The sequence below is a fragment of the Falco punctatus genome (genome assembly GCF_963210335.1).
Source record: "Falco punctatus genome assembly, chromosome: 4".
Lineage (NCBI taxonomy): Eukaryota > Metazoa > Chordata > Aves > Falconiformes > Falconidae > Falco > Falco punctatus.
The window spans coordinates 95,902,031-95,926,689 of record NC_137583.1 but is presented as its reverse complement, the minus strand read 5'-3'; the positions used below and the strand labels follow the sequence as shown (position 1 = coordinate 95,926,689).

Sequence of the window (24,659 nt, the reverse complement as noted above, 5' to 3'; positions counted from 1 at the left end):
AAACATCACTAATACTAAAATTCTGTGTTATTTGTGAAGCAATTACATATTATGAGTGAGTTGACATTTTTTAAATATTTAATTTTGAAAGCTAGTTGAGGCACAAGAAGAGTAAAAAAGAAATGAACTAAAAGGAAGAGGTGGGGAAAAAGAGCAAGGCTGGATGTCAAAACAAACTTATTCAAAGCCAGGACACAAAGTCAAACTGTCAGTCAGTCTGCGGAAAGTCATAGGAAATACCTGGTTTCCTATTTCTATTCTTCTCTCAAAAATCATATTGAGTGGCATTAAAGCAGAAAAGAATGGCTGTTCAAAAAAGTAATGGGGAATATATCTTGATGAAGTCTTCTTCCTTCACTAAAAATGCTGAGTGCATTCACACAGCTGTCGAAGCCCCCACATGCTGTTTGCATGTTTTCTAAGGTTCCATAGGTACCATGTGACAATTTGTTGTGTCTGTTTTGCATTAGATCATCATTACTTTGTGCTCCAGTTATAGGGAATGCTGGGTGTTCCGTAGCTCAGTACACATTTAAGGCTTGATTGTGGTTTTATTTTGGAGGATTTTGTTTATTTTCTGTGTCTTTACTACAGTTATTGAAATGAGATTGCAGAGGTGTAGCTACTAACATTAGGCACACTGCCCTGGTAGTGTGGCAGGGCACCTGGTAGGCACCAATTCTACCCCAGTTCTTCTCTAAAGAAAGTAGTAGCCTGTTTTCTGAAGTGCTTTATGCTTCACAGTAATAAATTTAAACAATTTTTGTCTTGTATATAGTACATGTGAAATCAGTCTGAAGTCATGAGTTGGTCAAAATGTTCTTCGCTGGTTATATGATGGAAAGTGTTTGTGACCATTTTAAAAGTGAAAATTATTCTACATATATGATAGTTATTCAGAAACGTCAAACACCCTTCTTGAGCATGGGAACATTAACACTTTCAGAATTTTCACAGATGGCTCACAGCTGCCTTTGAGAGTATATAACAGTGCTGCAATACTAGCATTGTAGCCTTTCTGGATCATTTTTAATGTTGTCACCAAAATTAAATGTGTTGCCCTTAACTCTAACTTCTAATAAATCAGTAATTAGTGGTATATAGCAGACAAACAGAAACTGAAGCACAGAAAGATGTTAGCCACCCCTTAGGTGAAGAGAGATCATGGAACATGCTGTTCTTTGCACTAGAGTCCAGTAATGTGAATTAGTGTTAGACTTTAATTGCATTCAGCTGCATGGGGATTAGAGCTTAGCAAAGGAATTATGTTACTTCATTCTTCCAAACTTCACAAAAAGGGCTGTTTGAAACCCATTACATGTTTATCTTACTGGTTCTGGTGGTTATTTTCATGCACCTGTTGATAGTTTAGAAAGTCCTGTTCCACTGAAAAACACGTATTGTGTATTGCAAATAAAATTTTCTTCTTTGTTCTTCAAAGCTTAGGAGATACGTAGAGATGTATTAGGCTATAATTCACTAATGAGTGGGAAGTTAATAATTTAACAAATTGTAATCACATTGCATTCCTGCAACATAGGACATCATACAAAATGGTTAGTTTAGAATTCCAGCAATATAGTGGAATTTCCAGGGTTGACTAAGCATGCAGAATGTTAAGTGAAATGGATGTCCCTGTAACCACCAAAGATGTACCTGTGCAGTCTCTAACACATCCATGAAGAGAAATTCTAGCACATCAACTACCATGTTATTGTCACTGACACATTGCAACAGCTTTTAATATACATTATTAGGAGAGCAGACAAGATGTTTTTCAAAGAAGTGTCCTTTTTGTGTCTACGTATCTATTTAAATTATTGTTGGATGACTTAAACGTTTCAACTACTGCATCATTAGCTTCTCTTAATGCTTTTTCCTTTCGGTGGAATGCACATCTGTTGAAGTATTTCTCCTCCCCCCACCACCCCTTTACAAAAAGCTGGTTGCATTGGGGTATCAGCTGTGTTGATATAGATCTGGAGGGATTGTTAGCTTCCTTGGCAGGGCTCCAAGTAATTGGAGCCACAGTCTGATCTCTCCTGTTAGGTGTTCTTTGCTTTTCCTGCTGGGGAAAGATGATTATACTGCAGGCATTTCAATACACTAACCACCTTTTTTTTTTTTTTTTTTTTTTTTTGTTTTTCTTTGTAATAAAGTTTCCTGTAAATTATAAATTTGTCTGTGATTTTTAGAAATGGATTTCTGCTTCTCTATGATTTTCTTTAATTGGATATTAGTCTGATGGATCTTGTGGAGTCCAAAAGAAACTGTAGGAATGTTGATGCACAGGCAATAAATCAAGAGGCAACTGCTTCCAGTCATACTCTTCCCACCAACTGACTATGCTGAGACATCAATATTTTTTTTAGAAGTGCAGCTTGCAAAGAAATAATCATGTTCATGTTATCATGTACCATTATCATTAAAAAAGTCTAAATACATTGTAATACACAGAAATACCAGTGACTTACAAAAGTGAAAATAAATATTTGTAAGCCAAGAAACTATATCCAAGACAAAAACACTTCCAGAGGCGATCGGTGCTCTGCTGTTCCTGAATAACTGACTGTCTGGAGCAAGTAGTGGGTAGGTCTTGAGAGTCTAGTTGATAAGAAGTGAAAAATTTACCTCTGGCTTGGAAGGTGAGATGAGCAGAGGTGTTCAAAGTCATCAGATACTGAATACTGACCCAAAGAAAATAAAGCGAGACATGTTGCATTGCTCACTAGTGCTCAGAATATCGGAAAATTAATGGTACCTCCATGTTCTCCCTCTGCAGACCCTCTAAGCTATTAAGCATTTGTGGTGATTTTTCTGTCTTTCTTTCATCGCTCTTTGAACTGCTGTATCTCTCAGAATACTTTAAAAATATATTAATGGAAATTGATGAGAATATGAAGGTTATTATTATGTCAGCTGTGAAGCAGCAAGAAAATTATAGAAGAATCTAGAAGAAGTAGCCATCATTACATACTGAAAAAAAAATGGTTGGCTTATGTCATGGGGGCAAAAATCTCATTTAGTCAAAGTTCCTTTTAGAAGTCTTTAGCAAGACATCTCTTAATGTGAATCTGAATAAAGTCAGATAGTTCATTTTTTTTCCCATTTGCTACAGTACTGAATTAATTATGTGGTGGTTTCTTATTCCAGATTTGGACACCGTGAAAACAGCTAATCAGAGCTACAAAGACAAGATTAATTGGTGTTAATTTCCAAACATTAGTGTTGGAATTTACTTGCCTTAGTATGTCTAGACTTCAAATGATAGGAAATAAGTGTAGTGATGGAAAAAAATGAAAACAGATCATTCAGGATAAATGGGGGCAAAATTGGTAAAGTAGTGATTTCTGTGATATATATATACATTTTAATATTCAGAGAAGTGCTGAAATGGTTTTGTGTCTTATTTGTGTTCCTTCAAAATAACCAACTTTTGATCTACTGACATAGGAGAGCAGATGTCAGGTCTTTTAAAGCTGCTATCATCTTGCCCAGTAAGGAGTGATAGCTGCAGAGGTTTTTTCACTTCTGCCTACCAGAGTACATCTGAATTCATTGCAGTCCTTTGGCTTTTAACGTATGGATGCTGGTAAGGATCAATCTGTGATTCTGCCCTAAAAGCAGTTGAAAGGGGGAGAAGAAAAAAACAGTTGAATGTCAGAGCTTCAACCTTCTCTCATGCTGGTGGCGTTTCTTCAGAATAGGACAAAATGGGGAGGAAGAAGTCTGAACTCAAGCCTGATACTACTTACATGCTTAGAAATAACAGGTTTATGAAGTCTCATAGCCACTTCTGCATCTGCAGACGGCTTTCTAACCCATTGAATTCAGTAGGTGATGGAAATAAAGGAGAAAGTAAAGCAAGTACTCAAAGAAGCAACATGAAACGCATGTGGAAGGGGCAGGAAAATGCAGAAAAGAATGTGGTAACTGCTGTAGAAGAAAAAATTAATCTCTGCATGTACATTAGTGAGGAAGATGCCAAATACTGCTTGCAGCTTGATGAGGATGACCTTCAGGAGTATCTCTGCAATTTGTAGAAACACTGAAATCGGAAATGATCCAATAGATAAAACTATCCCTGCAGGAATACTCTTTCTAAATTTCCAACATCATTTACAAGGAGGGGAAAAAATATAGCAACTAATACAACTTTGAAGTGTGTTTATAGAAATTAAAAGTTTCCTCTAAAACCTCTGTTGCTTTCTTAATTAGATACTGAAGAAACAGATTTAGGGTCCTGCCGATGGCAAATAATGCACAGCTCATAAAAAGGACTGTCTCAGTAGCAGCTGCCGTATGAATATGAAGTTCGAAGATGAATAAAAATGGGTTTTACACAGGAATCCGCAGTAATCTGTAGAAAGACCTTCTGTTTAGTAATAGGATGGTGGTGTGATTTCTTCAGAGGAAACCTGAAATTTGGATACCAATATGGATTTGACTGAAAACGAATCCAAGTCTTTAAGCAGTCTACTGCAGGGTCCTCTTGTAATATCCCAAATATGACAAGATGCAATTTGCTCTCCAAGAAAAAAGTTCGCTAAAATCTAACTCTGAGTTCATTTTTTTGTTGGTTTTTTGTTTGTTTGTTGTTTGTTTTTTTTTTGTCTATACATGCCAGAGGGCACTAAGGAGGTTAGTAATTAGCGTAACATGCACAGACAGTGCAAAGAAGTAAAATAAAAGAGGTTGCAATTAAAATATGCTTTATGTTTGGGAGGAAGCATCCATACAGACATTTGCTTTCACACCTCCCTTGTATTTGCCTTAACATCCTGTTTGAAGGCAGCCATTCACCTGAACCTTTGCTGTCAGAGATTCTTGTCATTTTTACATGAAGCAAATTGAAACCTAATCAAGTAAAATCTCTGAAATCTGGAAATTATATTTGTTTTCAGAATAATGCATCACCCCATTTTTACAGGTTTTCACATGTTTGATTTATCTTGGATAATCAATTCTAATAGGCTAGATGCTGAAAGACCAAAGTGGCAAATGTTTTAAGTAGCATCTTAGATAGCTTTAATTTAATACATGCATGGCACAGCTACCTTGTTACTTGACTGACAACTCAGTTGCTGGTTTATGTTTTCTCCTTACAGAAAATATTTGATGGGGTTTTGTGCTGGGTTGGTTTTTTGTCGTGGTTTTTTTTTCTTTTTAATTTACAAACCCTTTGTTTAGTTTTTATATCTTATGAACCAATACTTTGGCATTATAAATACATGCTGAGTATTTTGTGTTCTATTTGATAAAGCTTTTTACTGGCTGAGGGAAGCATATGTTGCAGGAGGAAAGTGGTCTTTTGAATTGTAGAAATACAACTGGATACTGAGCTCAGCGGGGAGTGAAAACCCCACTCCTAATAGCTGGGCATGGACTAGCACTTGCCTTTGCAGTCTCTGAAGGCTGTCCTTGCGTATGCACCGTGTCTGATTGGGACCGGGATCCCTTGTAACCCCCCTGCTGTGGTTGTGTCTCTCTGTTAGGCTCAGAGTCTTCCAGCAGTGCTGGCTCCTCAGGATCACTGTCACGACTACATCAGCCTCTCCAAAGTGCATCTCTTGTGCCCGGGGTGACGGCCAGCTCTTCAGGCAACGTGTCCTACCCTGAGAACGGGATGAATGGCCAGGTGGCTCCCAGCAACACCAGCTATATCATTCTTCCACTTGAAGCTGCAGGGATACCGCCTGGCAGTATCCTTCTCAACCCGCACACAGGTCAGTACGATGCTCTCCTGCCTGGTACTGCCCTTGGGTGTTTCTGATGTCATCTAGAGAACTGGCAAATTTGTTGTTTCTAGAGTTATTTTCCTTGAGGTACTTTATGAGGAAGTAAGTAGCAAATATACATAGACATGACATATGGCAGGTTGTTTTTTCAAATCTGCAGGCAAATCTGGATTGGCTTTCTGAGACTGTTGTGGCATAGCCGGTGGGAAGTGATACAAAACACTTGTGTGGTCAGGATATTCATCTCGTAAAAACCCTGGCTGTGAATCCTCCAAGATCCCATTAGCTTCAGTAAGGACAGATACTCTTCCATATTGAGCATGCTGAGATACAGTGCAACCAAAATACAATATCAAAGTCTTAGAGATTGTGCTTAACAGCAGAATTTCAAAAAGGCTTGAGGGCTGCATTTGAATTAGCACTTCGGAGTTGATTTTGTTATGTGAGCTGTATGATTAGCAATTGTATTTAAATCAGAAGCTTTGTGATAAGAGAAAGTTGTAATTTCTTCAATTCCTGGTAGTTAGCAGTGCTGCAGCACACAAAGGAGGCACTTGCTGTCACCCAAGCACTGTGGGGGCTTTAGACCACTCAGCTTGAGCTTGAGTGCTTGCTGAAAGGTTAAGGCAATTTGTTACCTCCTTGGTCCAGATCATGTTATGCTATTACTCCCCACAGTATTGTACTGACAGTATTCAAAAGGTTTAGGGAGGTTGAGGCTTCGATGCTTCTTCAGTGATTCGGTGACCATGACTAGCTGTGCTGTCAACCTTAGCTGAGTTATGCTGGATTTAAAACAACAAAGCCTTCAGTGAAATGTATTTACCATTATGCTGGAAACTGAGAGTTGAACTCCAAAATATTTTCCTGAAGTTCTTAATAGAGCATTCAGGAGCTTTTTGTTTGGGGATTATTTTTTTTTTATATATATAGCCAGCATTCTGTATATATTACACCCCCGTGTTCCGGTATTTTGATGAAAATGTGCAAAGCTTATTTGTGAGTCCACAGCTAAAAATAGTAATTTTTTTGGTCAGAATTCAGTCGAGAAAAACTGAAAGTTGCAGTATTTAAGAAAAACACAGCATTGACAAACTATTAAACCAAGCATTCCACGAGTATTTAGAGACAGTAGTAGCTGGAGCTACTCAATATAAATCAACATATATAAAATCAGGAAGGAGTTCTTGTTTGTTTAGATTCAGTGTGATAAGTTCTTTCCGGAAAGATGACTTAGTAACTTGCACAAACTTGTACTTTTCTCAAGCTTTTACTGTTGAGGTACACTTTCTTCAAGCTATTACATTATTGACATGAGAGCCTAATGCTGCCATCATGAATGGGGATTTTGGACATTTCTTAAAAACTCACTTAGGGCAGAGGATAGAATGATAGATGGGCATAAGAGAAAACCCATCATTATTAATTTACTCATTTCTGTTGTTCTGGTAGTTGATAGTTCTGTCTGTAGCACTGGCATTTCTTAGTCAATACAGAAGAAAGCATTTTGCGTACTGTGTGGTCCACTTCTGTACAAAACTCAGCAGGCCTAGACAGAAGTCATCCATAATTCAGGTGACAGGACTGAAAGAAACAAACAAAAGGAATTGCTGCTGCTTTGAGCCCAACAGCAGCTGAGAGGTTGTGCTTGTTACTGGCCACGGCAAGGAGGCTGGAGCTCACTATACTTGCAAGCCAGAAGAGCTGTATAAGAGGAACACCTCCTTTTATTTTGTCAATTTAGCAATTTGCAGCAGCTAGCTTGTATTTTTCCCTGGTACCTAGTCTTTTTCTGCTGTAGGTATAATGTCTTTCAATACTGTCACTAGACCAGAGTACCTTGTGTCCCCTCCTAGCATGCCTCATTGTCTGCAGAGGCATCACTGAGAGCTCCATGTATTTTATTATGTCGGACATTCAGGGAGCAAGTGTTTTTGTGTATGTATAATTTTGTGTTTCTTTCAAACCCTGTGTTTTGTTTCTGTAGCTCCCGTGTAAATACATACCTAATAAAGAAAATGGAGGAAGCAGGTTCTTTTGAAGACTGAGATTCTTGTCTCAGATGTATAGCTTCACGCTGCTACCTGTGCTGGAAGTCAGGCTATGCTGCAGTGTCTACTGTGTTTTTAACATGCAACAAAATACATGCTGCAAGTTTGCCACTCCTTGGGCTCAGAATCTTTGCATCTTATTAGGGTAATATTACAAAAGAAGCTCCATAGGGAGGAGACTTAGATTGCTGGATGCTGTGATCGACTATCAAAGTGATGGATGCTGTCAGAAACATAGATGAAGAGAAGTCAGATTAAAGAAAAGGAAAAAGGGAGCTTTGTTTCCTGTAATGAATAGATTTTCTTTTCCTGTGTAACACCATTCTTTAGCTCCTTCTTCTCTTGCAGAGTGGCTATTTCCAGTCTTTTTCTCTCTTTTGATCATAACACCGTGTCCTTTAAAGATCTTTGCTTCCTTTCACACTACATAGTCACTAACAGGGCAAGCCTCTAATAGCATCCATAGATACTGTCAGTATCTCCCTGCTCTGATTATACCTGTTGGCTCCTTCTCAGGTGTTGGCAATCCACACTTTTCCATATCTTCAATTTCCTTTGTTTCCTCTCCTCTGCTTTACCCTTCTACTTCCCCAGACAGAGAAGCTTCTTGCTTGCTTTGGGAAAAGACTGTTGATGTGGCTATGCTGTTTTACTCTCTATTTCAGCTGCTTCACCAGTCTGTTTTACCCTTTAAAGAATTCCTCTTGACACATTCTCTGACTTAACCCCTTTGACAATTTAAGAGCATTTACGTTTCATTCTTACTCCTTTAAGTGACATTGCAATCTTTGCCCTTCTATCAGGGCCACAGTTCGTAACTTACAAATGTCTTCCCTGCTGCCATCTGATCTCTCCTTTTCATTTGTTATTTCAAGATTTCTTCATGAAAGGTCTTTTTTTTTCATCTTTAAAAGCATTACTACACCTTTTCTCTTTCAGTTCTGTCATACTTTGCCGAGCCACAGGAAATGTTCTTCACAGCTTCGCTTGAGTGTCTGGTGTAGGATTCAGGAGCCTGTTATCTTGCTTACCCAGTCTGACCTCCCCAGTCTCCTAAAGTACTTCTGGAGCCTGGGACTCCCAAATCTAGGGAGTCTGTGCCATTGTCACCCCATGTGTTCACAGCAAGAAGCAGGAAATTGACTAGAGGACAGTACTTCCCCGTGCTGCTTTTCCATTCACTCTAACTGTGACCTTTCTCACTGTGGGTGTGACGTGCCCAGTAGAGTATGGTGACTTCATCCAGAAAGTCTTGGTGCTTTAGAGAGAGAAGGCAAGGTCTCTGTAGCCAGCGCTCCTCATACATTTCTGATCATGACTAATAAGAGGGAACTGAAAGTCTGAGTAAATAGAAATGGTAGAGGTGCTTGTGAACAAATCAGAAGTTCATTATTTCACTGTTGCTCCCAGTCACTGCATCTCCCTTTTTGTCTCAGATATTCATACTTTAGTTATCTACTTCAAATGTTATACTTCATTACTAAGATTCCTTTTTTCTCATAGAAAAAATCTGTAATTCCTTTAATTTATGAATTTATGATGGAAGTGAAAAGGTCACTGAGGTCATGGAAAACATTTTTGCTACAGATAACTAACGTTTCTTTTTTGTTTATGAGTCATTGACTTGGGTAATTTTATTTAAAAAAAAAAAAAAAACAAACAACAAAACACATTACTTTTACAAAGTTTCTTTCCCCAGCTAAAATATCTGAAGTAAAAAGAGTCCAGCAGCTTAGAAGAACTTTGGACAGAATTTGTCCTCTATATAACAGATTTTCAAAAACATCTTAAATGTTGCTTCCTTGATAAATTCCAGTGCTGTCTCATCTGATTACATAGGCCACAACACTCAAAAGTACAGCAATATGATATTAGAATGTGTAAATAAATTAGTAACGAGGATGGGGTTTTTTCTTCTTTTTTTTTTCTTTTTTTTTTTCTTTTCATACAAACTACAGTATATCATGCACAGTTGTGTCCATTTGACTGCTATTGTGTGGCAATAAAATGTATGTGAATATTCTCTACCTCCAGTATTTGCTCCAGAGTTCAATTTTAGTATCAACTGACTGATCATTGAAAGTCTTCAGGTAACCATAGCATCTGAATCATCTTATAGTCATAGTAACCTTCCACCCATTCCTTGGAAAGTAATACAGCCGAAACAGATACTTGCTTTCTGCCTTGCCTATGAAAAAAAAAAAAAAAAAGGTGATACTGTAATGAGGCATTGAGAGTAATGAGCTCTTTACTGCTGTAGCAGGTCAGCTGAAGACCAGACGGGTAAAGCAAGGTTGTATGATTTCATACAGGAAACAGTATATTTGTAAAAGTTTTCAGCAAAAGCAGGATGTTTTGTTTCAGGTCAACCGTTTGTAAATCCTGATGGGACACCGGCAATATACAATCCTCCCAGTGGCCAGCAGACAATGAGGAGCCAGATGGTGGGACAGTCTCAGCAGCAGCCTTCATCCCAGCAGCCTCAGCAGGTTCAGCAGCCACAGCAGCAAATGACAAGTCACCTTGTCACACAGGTAGGTGTGGTAGTCATTGGAAAAAGAGGAGAAACTCTCAGGGATACAAAGGATGACCTAAAGGGTAGGATGCAGCTAGACAAAATATCAGGATTTTACTTTCTTTTGAAACAAATGGGACTTATGATCTGTGTTTTTAATGTGGGGGAAACAGATGGAGAGGCAAGATTACTTTTTCAATTCCATCTAAAGGATGCTTTCATTTTGAAAAGGACTGTTAAGCAAGTTGGTGTATACATAAATTTATTTTGCAAAAATTGCCCATAAGTGAAAGCTGAAGCATTCATTCTCAAACCAGTGCAGTCTATAATTCTCTCCAAAGAGCCAGGGACCTTTCCCTGTCTCTTTTGACAGCCGTGGGGTTGAGTCAAAGAATCAAGTGTACACAGGGCTTTAAAAAATCTTCTGCATCTGGTTATGTCAGGCCTGATCTATGGGTGGGCAGCTCTCTGAGCACCCCTGACCCAGACTGTGGGTCTTCTGCCTGCACCCTGTATTCTGGCCATGACCCTTCTCTGAAGTAGAAGCTCTGGAGCTACAGCAGGAGAGGGGAAGAGCAGCGTGGTTTGGGCACACTGCCACAGTATGTCAGCTCTCTGGCCCCTGGCCAGCCATGGCATGTGGCCAGATGTGACTGAGCATGGGCAGCAGGGTTTGGGTCTGGTTCAGACTTAATTTTGTGGATTGTGTGTCTGCTGTCCCAGAGCAGAGCAGGCGGGAACTACTCAAGCAAGAATCCTACATCCTGCTTACTCACAGAGCAGCCAAGATCTACTGTGGTTCTTGTGTGGCTTTATAATTTGGCACAGTTTCATCCCAAGTTACCCAGAAAAACAATGTTTAAATTCAGTGCAGTTGCTTTGATTTTACTGGGTTTGGACTTAATATGGTTCTTATTTCTTGATTTGGTCCTAGCAGTTTTAGAAGATGGAGGTAGTACCAAACCTGTGTAAGACTCAAGTTAAATGAGAGGTTAAAATGAAAGGAATAGTAAAGCTATTCCATGGTAATAGTGTTGTAGAAAATTGTTCTTTCACTTAGATAGATGTCTGCTCCAAGCTGACGGGCCTGTCTGTTGATAATTCTCAGCCTGTTCTTTGTCAGGTTTTTTTTAGCTATTGTGTTCTGCCAAAGCAGCTTTATAGCATTGTTCCTTTGCCTATGACACACTCAGAGTTAAATCAGTCATTATCAGAAAAATTCAAATCTACACTTATACTGTGCTGCTCTTCGATTTTATCTCTGTAAATTAAATGTAGAATCATAATTTGTGTTTGCTTTACTTCAGTAATAAGAAGGTATAGCTGTGGCTTCCTTTAATCTAACAGCCATCAAATATCTTAAAATAGGCAGAAAAATCTTTAATACAGAATTTCTTGATATAAGGCTAAAATGAAGACGAAAACTGCAGTACCTGACCTCTTGTTCTTGGGCTGGCAATGAGTCACCTGCATTTTCAGAGCTGTGGTTGAGTCCTTTGTTCTCAGTGACAGAATTAGTGATGGCTATTGTTATTGTCTCTTTCAAAGTAGGTTGTATTTATTGTTTTTCATTGTGTTTATTTTGCAGCCTGTTCAGGCAATGCAGCCATCTTCTCAGTCAGTCCAATATCCAGCAGTTTCTTATCCTCCCCAGCATCTCCTGCCAGTCTCTCCAACGCAGCAGTTTTCTGTGGTACTAAAGATGTTTTTCTTTCTTTCTTTCTTTCCTTGAAGTTGAAGCTGGATGTGTGAGCATGAGGATGCCTGAGAGCCTCTGTAAAGCACTGCAAGGGGTGTCCCACAGGAGAGCCTCATCTAAATTCCTGTTTGCCTTAACGCTTTTGGTACTGACAAGCATTCTGTAAGAGCATTGCTGCTGATTATGGTTATCTAACCTGGAGGATGTTAGGAGCAGGGCTCTCCAGCTGGTTAGCAGAGCCTCCAGAAAAATGTTCTGTTGTCCTTGAGCCTGATAGGAGCTTGTGCCTCCCCACTTTATATCGAGGGAACTTAAATTTCTAAGCTGAGCATTTGAGGTTTGGGTTATCCCTCTTTTATGTCCATAAAGACTGGAGAAGAGACCTCTAGAAATCATTATTTTTTTATTTAATATTATTTTATCAGTATACTAAATCCACTGCCTGGATTTATTCCCTGACGATACCAGAGCACTTGGAAAATAGAGTGGTGGTGAACCAGCTGCAGAAGGTGTGGTACGCTATGCATCATGACAAAGCACCAATGGACACATATAATAAAAATAAGTAGAGTGCTCTTCTGGAGTCTTAATCTGGCTTGGTGCTTACAGGGCTAAAATTATACTGTTGTAAAATGAAGCTGACATTTTAAGAGGGACTACAAGATAGTTTTTTCTGTTGTCTGGTAATTTTATTTATGACTGTTTTTTTTCCCAAGGTAGAGTTGTCACATAGTTATAGTAAGAGATGGAAACAAAGCTGAACAGATCCTTGCAGCTAAAATGATGTTATTAATGCCTGGTAGATGAGCGGTACCATTTAAAGGACAATAAAAAATGTTCCATGCTGAACATATGAAGTTGCATATCTCAGTGCTAATTCTCTTGAAAAGTGTCTTGCAGGCATCTCGGGTTGTTCTAGTGATAGTCATAGGAAGGCTGATATTTTTAGTGGCTAATTTAATAGTGAAACTTCACCTGAATTAATGTCTTCAATGTCTATTAATTATGCACACGATATATAAATTATAGGGGCTTGAAGCTCTAGGTCTCTGCTGTGCGAATCCAGAGACATTCCAGACTCAGTGAAGTTTCTCATAGGATCTGTTTGCGGTCATTCGCCGTCCAGGTAATGAATATCCTAGCTTTTTACAGAAACAACTTCAGACAGACAACTTATGTGCCTGGATATGCATGTAGGATGATGGTAAAGTTAATAGCATTACTTTCTTATGCAACCTGAAGATCTTCCAGGAGTACTCTAAAATGTTGGCCCATGGTATCCACTCTCAGAGTCTGGGGGTGAGCCTGCCATCTTTGGCAGTGCTTTCCACAAATAAACTTTTTTTTTTTTTTTCTTTCTCTTTTGAAGTTTCCGGCCAATAAATACATTGTGGGATGGTTTTGGAGAATGAACACCACAGGGATGAGAACAAAATCAAAGAGGCTCGTTTTAAAAAACAGCATGGATGTTCTAAGTGAAAAGCATTTTTATAGTGCTTATTCCCTATCCATGAGGGGGCATAAGGAAGGGACTGTAATCTGCATATTAGCACACAATGGAGTTTTATGCTGGATTTATTGCTGTATAAAGTATGTTTTAATGTTGAGTATTAGAAGTCTTATGGTGTGGGCACAAATGAATATGCAGAGAGCCACATTTGTAAATCTTTGACCTTCACAGAATAAACTTGAGAGTGTTGATTAGCATGGATCTTTTTGCAAGACTGAACAGATACTGTCTAGAATCTGTGTATCATTACCAGCATGTAATGAGACTTAGGTCCATTGACTTTATTTGGTACATGCATTCTATCACAGATTTTATTCCCCCCGCCCCCCTTCAGTCAAATAAAACACTTGTTTCTTTCCAACACTGAATAAAAACCCGACTTGAAATAGCCATTGTAGGCTTAGAGATTTTTACCATCTTTATGTTTACAACCTTGGATTTTCAAAACAGTCCAAAAAGGAAAAGGTCCACACCTGAATCCTACTGAATTCCTCTTGGGATCATTTTGAAACACAGGTGAAATTACCCGCATGTGTTTGGCTGAGGAATCTTGTGTATGGGGGAAGAGGTATTTGTAATGTTATTTTCATGCCCTTTATATTTAAAATGTCTTCTTTTGGACACTATAAAGTTCACTTGTCATTTTGGAATAAAAGGGGAGGGCAGGGTAAAAGCCAAAATAATTGGCTTTTGTGCCAAGCAATGCCGTTCACCTTGCAGGCTGGACATCTTTGTCAAAGCATTTATAGTGATTTTCATTTTAATTGCCTCAATTTTTGTAGCTAGCCATGCAAAATGTGGCACGTATTTGAGCTGAGTGATTCCTTTCCCCCTCCCACTCTGTTTGAACCTATTTTGGTTTGCTAATTTGCGTGTCTACTGCAGACATCATGTCTACATCATTTTCTACTGCCTTTTGCCCTGCAGCGAGATGACATGACAACACAGTTTAACCAGATGAGCTTAAGTCGTCAATCATCAGGAGACAACCCCGAATCGCCTTCTGGTCCTGTCTACCCATCGCCTATCTTGCAGCAGCCTGCCCAGCAGACAGGTTACATTATGGCTTCCCCAAGTCAGCAGCTTCCCCCAGGAGGCTTTACAGGTTCAGGTCCACCAGTATCCCAGCAAGTGCTGCAGCCGCCGCCACCGCCCCAGGGCTTTGTGCAACAACCACCACCACCACCTGCTCAGGTAGGCAAAACCTTCGCTAACAGTTTGGCATGGCACTCATTAGAACATCAGAAAAAGAACAGAAAAAAATTATCCAGACTCTGGATTTTTAATTTTTTTTTTCCCCTGGTAAAAAGCTTGGCAGATTTTTAGGCAGCAGGAAACCTGCAAAGCTTCTATTGTTTCCTGGGTTACAGTAAGTCCTTCCTTATCTTCAAACCATTTTCTGAACATATGTTCGTACTCCAGGACACATCTGCACATGAATATGAAGGAGGAGGGTGAGTAAATATCCATAGTCCCTTTTCCCTGCATATATACCAAAAGAGCAACATGCACATCAGCCCAGGTAGTCATTAATCATATTTAATTGACTTGAACATGTGAGATGTCACAGATCAGTAATTTTAACTGTCTTCCTGAAGACTGATTATGTTTTACTGTTCACTACCAAACATCTCTACTTGTCTCCTGGGTACCTTTACAGAATATTGAAAGTGATTACTGTCAAGAAGTAAAATGCACAGATGACTTTCTGGCCTATTTTCAAGGCATACACTTAAAAACCCCAAATTTCTTTATCCAGTTATAGATAAATTCATTTAAATTCTACTTTAAAATGGTTTTAATAGTATTTTTCCTGTTTTCATTTTATCCTTTGGAAGAAAATTAGAAAAAATAAAGTTAAAAAGATTCGCAACTTCTTTTAATGTAGTAGTGTAAACCCTACTGTTTGTTTTGTTTGCATTTCTTACTGCAAATCTCCAGTTGTGTTTGTTAATGGGATTCTGTATTGCCACAGTAATTAAGAATTTATACTGTTATAATGTTTTAAGTGGGCTAGAGATCTAGTTAATTAGATCACTAATTAACAATAGAATAAATGTGAAGAGTACTGGATGCTGACATCCCATAGAGGACTGTGACATCCATAGTTTCTGTAGTTAGAAACTTTGCAGCCAATTTTTCTGAGAGAACGCTTACAAAAAATAATTCTAAAGAGCAAAAGCTCAATATAATGTGACTTTTTTTTAAATTTGAAAATATTGCTAGAAAAAGATCTTGCTGTTTGCCAAAGGTAGCGTTTTTCTAAAATTTTGAGAGGAAAAAATGACCTGAAGAGCAGAATCCCTTGATGAATCCATCTCCTCATCTAGACTGTGTCTCTTATGTAAGTAGAGGCTGTCCAGGCTTTTCTCCTCATGTACAACCCCCTGGTGCCGTCAGTGTTTTCAAGCATCGTTTAGTCAAGCCTCACGCCACTTCTAGTGAACCAGATAAATGTGAGCACCTCCATTTTACAAGCTGTCACCGCAGCAGGCAAAGCGATGCGTTCCCCAGCCCTGCTGGCTGGGGTTTGCTGTGGGAGCTGAGGGGGCTGCAGCATCACGCTGCCTGCTGTGCAAGGCGAACCTGCATCAACTCCTCTCCTCCTTAGGTGAGACCAGGTTTGCAGCTCACCCTGGGTTCTCTGCTAGATCCTACCTCGGCTGACTTTGCAGAGGCTGCTTCTGTGGATTTGCCTGCAGCTTCTGCCTGCCTGTGGCTGAGCCTTCATCACCTGGAGCGGGAGCATTGGATTTCACCCTTGGGTGTGCAGCAGGATGCAGGGTTTTCACTTAGTCTGATGCAGTGTTACTTTGTGAAGCTGTTTTCCCTCATTAGTACTTGCTCCGGTGCTACTAGAGAGGCAGGTAACTTCAGAGAACAAGTGATGAAGAGAGGCCTTTGCATATATAGGAGGACCAGTACCATACTGGTATGTTTAACAGCCACTGTGTCTCTGTCCACACCCCAAATACGGCAAATGAGGGCACTTTCCTCCTACAGTGTAAAAAAAGTGGAAAGTTACTAAAGGCAGAAAAATATCTTTTGGATTTGCAGTAACTTCAATTATTTCACTGGAGAATGTTTTGTCCTCAGGGGGTGAAGCAAGGTGAAAAATTCAGTGCTGTCAGCTTTCTCTGCATTCATTGCACTGCGTGCACCATTCATCTCCAGCTTGTATCTATTCCAAAAAATCCTTGTCCGACACCTGTGAGGAAGAGGGTGCCGGGGGCTTAGTCCCTGCTGCCTGTGTCCCTATACTGTGAGAGCGCAGTGGCCTTGGTCTGCTAGGAGGGAGAGGGGGCAGCGGCTGTCTGCATCCACCTGCACAGGTGGGAACTGCTGATTGATGTTTCAAGTCTTAATTCATTCTCTTCAGCCCTAGAATTTGGCACAGTGCTTTGGATGCTGCTTGTAGTACATTTACAGCAAATAGGGGATCTGTCTTATAAAAAGATGAGCAAAGCCTTGGGAAACAACAGGGTTTTTTGCCTAACAGCTCAGCTTTCTGTGCAGGGCAGCTAGACTCTACTCCCTGTTCTGCCCATGAGCAAAACTTCACTGTGGCAGTGGCTATTGGCAAACTCAGTCACCTGTTACGCTTTTGGGCTTAGATGCAGTAGTAAGGTTGCTCTTTGATGCCAAAGCAGGTGGTCTAAGGCAGGCTTAAAAAAAAAAAAAAAAGGAAAAAAAAAAAGGGTGTGATGAAGATGATAAAGCACGCAAAACATGATACAATGCATTAATCAATGCAGTGCAATCAATGTAAAAGCACTTTTATATCTTAAATGTTGCTATTGAATTTATACCCATCAAAAAGAGGTTTGACTCTAATGGCATTGCTGGTAAGGATTCTAGTAGGCTGGCTGTGATGTCCTGTATACTGTTGGAAGGTAATAGTGAAAACTTGGGTGGAGGTCCTGTGAGTATGATCTTTTCATTTGGGAGCTGAAAGGAGGAGAAAGAAATGCCCTCCAAGCCTACAAATCCAATGGTACTGCATTTAAATTTTTAGGTTTTGCATTAAAGTTTAATTAAATGTGGCTGTACAGCTGCTCTGCAGGACTCTCTCTCCCAGTCTGTATCAAAGTAGAAGCAGACTGAGTTTGAAATGAGATGCCTAAGAAATGCTGAGAGGACCCCTTACATTTCTTTTGCTGCTTCTTTCATCACACCTATTCCCCATCTTGACAACAGAGTCGTGATTTAATAACCTAAAAATAATGATCTGTCTTTGTTCAGCCAATTGGAAAAAAAAACACAAAAAAACCAACCATTAGTCTGGATTTGCTGAAAGGGACTTTTAGCAACAAATGCCTGTTTGCTTTCTGTATCACAAATAGCAAATGTACATCTTTACTTTTTCTGTTTTATGCTATTTTCAATTTTCTTCTCTTTCCAATGGTGGTTCTATAGCACTGATGGGCCCAGGCACTTCAACAAGGGTCCACATTAGTTTTTTGCAACATTCTGTCAGTGGTGTTTGCTATTGCTCTGCCTCTGCAAATGATGAAATGGGAAAACTGTGAGTACTATGCCAGTGGGAAAGGATATGCTCCCTTAAAATTAATTTTCACCTGACTCCTCCTTTCTGGAAGGTATACTGGCAAAATGATGTCAAAAAATGAGACGGCATGAATTTTTGGGGAGGTTTGAAGAAGTAATACGCTAGTTGAGGGATTTCTTACCTGAATTCATTTTGTATCATCATTAATTTTAGCTGTGTCTTTGCAGAAGCCCCCTCCTAGACACTCCATAACTACTCTAAGACAAATTCTTATTCGTAACATGTCTTCTCTAGGAAGCTTGTTTTGAAGAAGGTTGGGGAGTCACTGCAAGTGGATGGATCTCAAAAATTATATTGGATGACATCCTACCATTGTTCTACACAAGCCCCCCCCCCCCCCCCCCTTTTTTTTTTTTTTCTTCTTTTTTGAATTGTTACTGTAATTATGATGGAAGGGGTGGGTGAGGAACAGAGAAATCCTTGAAGAATGACTGATCCCAGTTAGTTAGGTAATGATACCTCCATGTGTCCATACATCTCTGCGGTTTCTGTTTTCTTCACTCCCATTTATGCACTGTAGCTGCTATTCACAGTAGCGTCAGCATCGCTCATCATCTGAATGAAGGTGTTAATCCAAACCTAACTGGATATCAACAACATTAAGAGAAGGTAGAATACCTAGCAGAACCAAGCTGTAAATCAGTAGGGATATAGTTTAGCAAAGTAAGATCAGCCTTAAAGATGTGTGGAACCCTATTCCTACCATGAGGAAATAAACAACATACCTGTAAATTTAAGAGGTGCTGCTAAAGAGCAGTCCAAGGGAGACTCAGCCTGGTAATGGGTTTCAAACTGTATGTGAACAGATCAAAGCAGAAAGCCAATATCATACTGAGTCTGCCCATCATCTATAGACAAAGTACAAGTAATGTCTTGTTGTGACATTTCTTGAGTGTTTCTGAGGTGATGTCCCTAGTCCTGTTAGATATTAAGTAAAGAAAACGCTATATATGAGAGAAAAAAACAGAACGCATTGGAATGGTCAACCTACAAACAAGGAAGGTATTCACCTTCAAAATAAGAAAATCCAGGAAGTGAGGATCATCTGTCAACTATTTCAATGGCAATAATTAAAAAGTGGTGGGGGGTTCACAGTGTTCAAGGATTAAGATCAACGAACAATGCTTTTAGACTAAAGGCAGCAGCATTTATTTAGATTATTTCTTAAAAAAAATGTCTTTTGGTTTTTTTGTGGGTTTTGTTTGGTTTTTTGGTTTAGGACAACCATATAGCTGTGTTGGCATGCCTGTTAGTGCAGTGGAAACTTCCTGCTTCTGTAAATGAAATATGTCATACAAGCAAAAGGTCCAAGGTTAGACTGTGCATTCACTTGGGAAAGCAATTCAAGTATAATTTAGCATGTCACTAGGCTGCTACAGAAATGTGATGTTTTTTGTTGAAGAACACATAAACAAAGGTGTTACTAACACTGATGTAATGAGAAACTAAAAAATTCAAGAGGTTCACAGCAAGCGACGTAAGTGATACTTGTTATCTCTGATCCCTCTAATTCCACTGTTCACTGAAGTAATACCAGAAAGGACAAATAATATGTTTCAACTATTGATGCAGAGATGTACTCAAGATAAATGAAAAAGGATCCTTCCAAACCCTTCAGCCATGAAAGACCTATTTTATCCCTGTCTATATTTTAGACCAGGCCTTTCTTAATGTCTGACATCTTAAAAAATACCAAACCAAAACCAACAACAACAAAACACCAAACCCCAGACTACTTCTTTGCAAGTCACGTGTGCATGCATGATTACTGGCAAATTCATCTACTAATCTTTCTAAGTGAAATTATTTCTTTTTTACCCGATATTCCAACTACTAGCATTTTTCAGGCTGGTAGATAGCACTCTGATAAGCCCCTAAGTGGAGTATATAACAAGTGTATTCTAATGAATTGAGAAGATGAGAGAAAGGGAGAAACCCCTTTGACTATGAGGTGTTATCTGTGTGGCAAAAATAAATACGTGTTTCGAAATGACTGAGAATGCTTCAGTGCACATACATGTTTTTGTGCTAACCATGTTCAACTATAAACCTCACTTCAAAACCTATATTCTTTAGGCTACGTTTTAAAGTTAATACCTGCAAAATCTTTCCATAGGAGATAATTTACATTGTTCTCATATGCTTGTGTATTTTCAAATATCTAGGGGCTTGTCTGCACAAGGAAAATGAGGAAGTTAAGGGTAAATCAAATAAATTTAAATTCCTTAAGTGAGATTAAGCTGCTGCCAGGAGAAGTGAGAGTATTTCCACAGGGGTTTAATATTTAATTTGTAGAATACGGTGATAGAAAATAAAGAATCTTTGAGAAGATGTCTGTTCTTTCTCCTGCTCCAAGGAAGGATCAACTATTTGCATTGACTTAGACTGAGTCTTCTGGCTTCTTTTAAGTCTTCTATTGTAGAGTCTTGCTGAGAGCGACCAGTTTTCCACAAGATGAATTTATCACACTAAACTTACCTGATCCATGATTTATGCTTCTATGATGTTTAAAGAATGATTTGGTCCTCAAATGTCTGGGTCAGCTTTCCTATACCTTGTGGCTTTTCTTTGCAGAGAAACAAATTCGTCATAATTTTGTCGATTTTACAAAGGCATTTTGCTTTTGTTACTTTAGTCTAACAAAACAAATGACTGAAGGGCAGGCTGTAGCCATTAGGTGTCATGGTATTGTCTGGAGGGAGGATAGCTCACATCATTTTCCAATCAAACTGTTCTTGTTTTTCTGGTATTTGTTTGAACCTGGCTGATATTGGGGGGTGGGAGTGGTGGGTGGTAGGTGGATGGCAGGCACCCAGGGGCAGGAAAGAAAAGAAAAAAGATTTCCATTGATTGAAGAGAAAATGAAAAGACCTTGAAGAATGAATGGATATTCAGCCTCTTGATTGATGGGTAATATTGATTGTCAGTTGGTCTGGGGATTTCACTTCACCATGAAGTCCAGCTTTGTTGATCCTGATACTTTTCCCACCAGTTACCCATTCAGTAGTCTTCTACTTGCCCAGTTAGCCATCCATACCCTCTTCTTGCCTAGTCCTTTGTATCTATGCCTGTTTTTTCTCCTCTGACATTGTCTCTCAGAAAATTTTTGCTCTCTCTTGTGATGTCCTAGCAGTTTACAAAATGATGCAGTTACCTTTACTGTGCTAATACTTTAAGGGTGATCAAGTTGAATGAGCTGTTCCAGGAACATTTCCTCCATGCAAATAAAAGTGGCAAAAATAGTCCTTGGTTTTGTATGAAAAAAAACCCAAAGCATTTAGTATGACTCTCTCCTGTGTCTGAGTAGGATAAATGCTACACATAAAGGGAGAAAAATATTTTTATGGTTAATAAAGAAATGCTGACAGATGTGGCAACAGTCACAAGAGAAGCAATGTTCTCCCAAGCCTGTGTCCCTCAGCAGTTTGCTGATACCATAGGCTGCTGAACGGTGTTAGGTACCTACAGCATCCGCTGCAGCTGAAAACGAAAAATTTTGAGTGCTTTGAACTTGCCAAGGGTCAGCTGAAAGCTGTTTAGCTCAAATGTCTCAGTTACGGTGGTATGGTGTGTATAAGAAAAGTCTTTAGCTCCAGTCTCCCTCAAACTTCCATGTTCACCTATGTAATATGGTGATATAGTACACGTTGCTCTGTAATGATACAATTAATAGAAAATAAAAAAGGCTGCCTAGCAGAACTTGCTGACTCAATGCCTACCCTCAGCTCCTGCAAGAAAACAACTGATTGTTTTTTGAATTGTAATTGCATTCACACCAAGTGCAAGAGAGGCTTTACAGGGAAATGTTCATGTAAGGAAGGATGTAGCTGTTAAACAAAAGCATGAATTTAATAATTGTTTCTTACAGGCGTTAAGGGTACATGCGTTCCATCTTTCCCTCTCTCTCACTCCTATATATGTTCACTCCAGGACCTTCTTTGCTTCAAATTGACTGTTTTCTCTAGAGTTCATTTAATGGTTCAATATGCTGTCTATATGTATCGCGTTGATATTGAAGGTATTTGCATCCATTTTTCTGCAGCATTTATATTTTACTGTGTTTTCTTCGGTTATATGCATGTAGTATTTTATGCATCCTGTACGTCTTTGTCTCTTGGAATTAAAATTCTTTTTCTTCTGTTTCTTAAAGTATCAGAGAAGTAATTTGGGCACTGATAGCCCTTTTCCTAGCAAAGCTGAAAGCAAGCAGCAATTTTTGAAGAGACACGATGCACATCTATCCTCTTGATTACTGTTACCACGAATATGGTTGACTTGAACTCTTGCTCCCCTTTCAGTGTTATTCTATTTTGTGAATCTTTGAGCTGTAGACTCCATAGTTAGCTGCTGTTTTCTTTCTTTGCAGATGCCAGTGTATTATTACCCATCTGGTCAGTACCCTACCTCAACAACTCAGCAGTACAGACCCATTGCCTCAGTTCAGTACAATGCACAGCGGAGTCAACAGATCCCACAGACTGCACAGCAAGCAGGTATTTACATTATACATGATCTGTTACTCATTTTTTCAGCTGCTCACAGTGCCTTTGCTCATGAAACCTATTGATTGTGTTTTAATTATGAATTTGAACAGCAGAGGAGAAAGCTGGTCACTGTTCTGTTCGAAACTACAGTGAAATTTACAAATTGAAAACCTCTTTGCTTGGAGATACCAAGCAGTGGAAGAGTGGAGGCTGTGTTCTTCACCACTGCTGTCCTGCACACAGTGCTGCATCCTCAGTGTCTGTGCTCCATATGACAGGGCACAGAGAGAGCTAGGAGAGAACTGATGTGAGCAGTCACACTGCATGTTCAAGCCACCTGTTGTGGTTTATCCTTCATCATGCAAACTCTCCAAACATTTGTAAGACTCTACATGGTGGACAGGTTTGCAGTGATGCAGAAAGGGCTGGTCGCGCTCCACCACCTTCTGCTCTTCATGAGCCCGAGGAGTGGCAAGGTGGTCCATGTGGTGGGTGCCCGGCAGGACTAGCTCCCCACAGCGATGTGCGGCTGGAAGGGGGGCCGTTACACTGTAAGAGAGTGAGTAGCAGGTCTCACAGTGAACCGGTCTCTTTTCCTGCTGTGTCATGCCACTCCTGATGACACCAGAATAAGAGGGACGAAGGCAGAGTTGGACTGGTGTGTGCTGGGGAGGGCAGGGGTTGTGCTTGTGAAGTCATCCTTGCTTTTCAAGGGAATAAACAGTTCTTCTGGTTCTGGAGATTTTATATATATATATATATATATATATATATATATATAAAGCTATTGATTGTACATTTCTTTAGTTCACACTTCCCCTGGTAGGGCATCTCAAACAGTAACGCCAAGGTGTATGGGGGGGTGTTGTTTCCAGATAGGGCTTGCAGTTACAGATGTGCCAGGTAGGGCAAAGCATTCATTGTTCTGACTGGGTTTGGCAGAAACCTTTCTGAATGGCAAAGCAGGTTCCCTGCAAAGACATTGATATGAAAGTCTTTTAAGGTGCAAGTCAAGACCCCAGACATCAGACGTGAACAAGACTTAGGGTGGCATCCAGCCTGTCAACCTGTTTCTGTAATGTGACTGCTGGAAATTTTGTTTACATTCTCTTAGGTGCTCAGGGAAACAAAAGACACAGCAAACACAGCTATAACTATAGGCAATTGATTACTTTTTTGGTTTTTTTTTTTAATCTGTTCTATGTTCTGATAAAATTGGTGGTGTTTTGGTCAGTGTCAGCGGTGGCTGACTGTGTCTGCTTTCATACCTTTGTATTTATACATTCCTGAGAAAGAAGGTGAAGTATTGCACAAAGGTCATCTGTCTCTTCTGGCTTCTTCTGCCCGACAGTCTGGTGCCATACATATTATTCGTATATACTGGATCTTTGAACCTAAGTGCAAATCAACTTAGATGACATTATCTGGGTCTAGTGGGTTGTTACAAAATCATATTTGTCAGTTTAATGCTACATCCATAGCATAGCAGAGATTATGGTAAATGAAGTGCACAAGAGATTGTCTGAAGCACTTGACTGATGTTCCGGATAAGATCCAGCTATTTGATCTTGAGGAAAACCTAGCATTGAAGATGTATTGTAGCATGGGAGCTGTTATGTTTGAGTACAGACAATGCAGAGATGCAAATGCTAATTTTGTTTCTGTGTTTGCTGCATCGTTTTCCTTACATGTTTGGAAAACATGAGTCAAGGAGTTTGTGTAAAATCTCTAGCATGTCAGTCTTTTCCTGCAATTCACTTTTTCAGCTGCCTGCTCAGTTGGAAACGTTATTTTTATCTCTTGTTTAAAAATGAAAACATTGTGACTACAGTTTAGACTCCCTGCTGTGGCAATGATTTTAAGCGTTTAGCTATTCTCAGATCTTGAGACTTTGCTGAGAACAGATTCCTCAAGCTGGTTCATCCCTTTGGGCTCAGATGCATCCTTTCCTGTAGTCACTGTCCGAGTGTGTGATAGGCATGCCAGGAAGCAGCTTGCAGTTTCATACTGCAAGGTCTTTTCTTGGAGATTGTGTAAGAATCATTCAAATTGATGTTCCACTGCATCCCTTTGTGTTTGGAAAATAAATAGCTTT

The 24,659-nt window shown here is 39.5% G+C and overlaps 1 protein-coding gene across 21 annotated transcripts in view; it reads left to right on the top strand.

The window, feature by feature from the left end:
- The window catches only part of ARPP21 (cAMP regulated phosphoprotein 21), a 206,354-nt gene that overhangs the window by 144,330 nt on the left and 37,365 nt on the right, over window positions 1-24,659 (top strand). For 19 of the 21 annotated variants that reach the window (XM_080387134.1, XM_080387142.1, XM_080387136.1 and 16 more), the window contains 5 exons: window positions 5,496-5,726; window positions 10,154-10,323; window positions 11,893-11,997; window positions 14,441-14,707; window positions 22,447-22,573. In XM_080387134.1, the coding sequence (XP_080243260.1) occupies window positions 5,496-5,726; window positions 10,154-10,323; window positions 11,893-11,997; window positions 14,441-14,707; window positions 22,447-22,573 (900 nt within the window). The remainder of the gene's footprint in view (window positions 1-5,495; window positions 5,727-10,153; window positions 10,324-11,892; window positions 11,998-14,440; window positions 14,708-22,446; window positions 22,574-24,659) is intronic. The other 2 variants (XM_080387135.1, XM_080387131.1) reach the window with 1 other exon arrangement.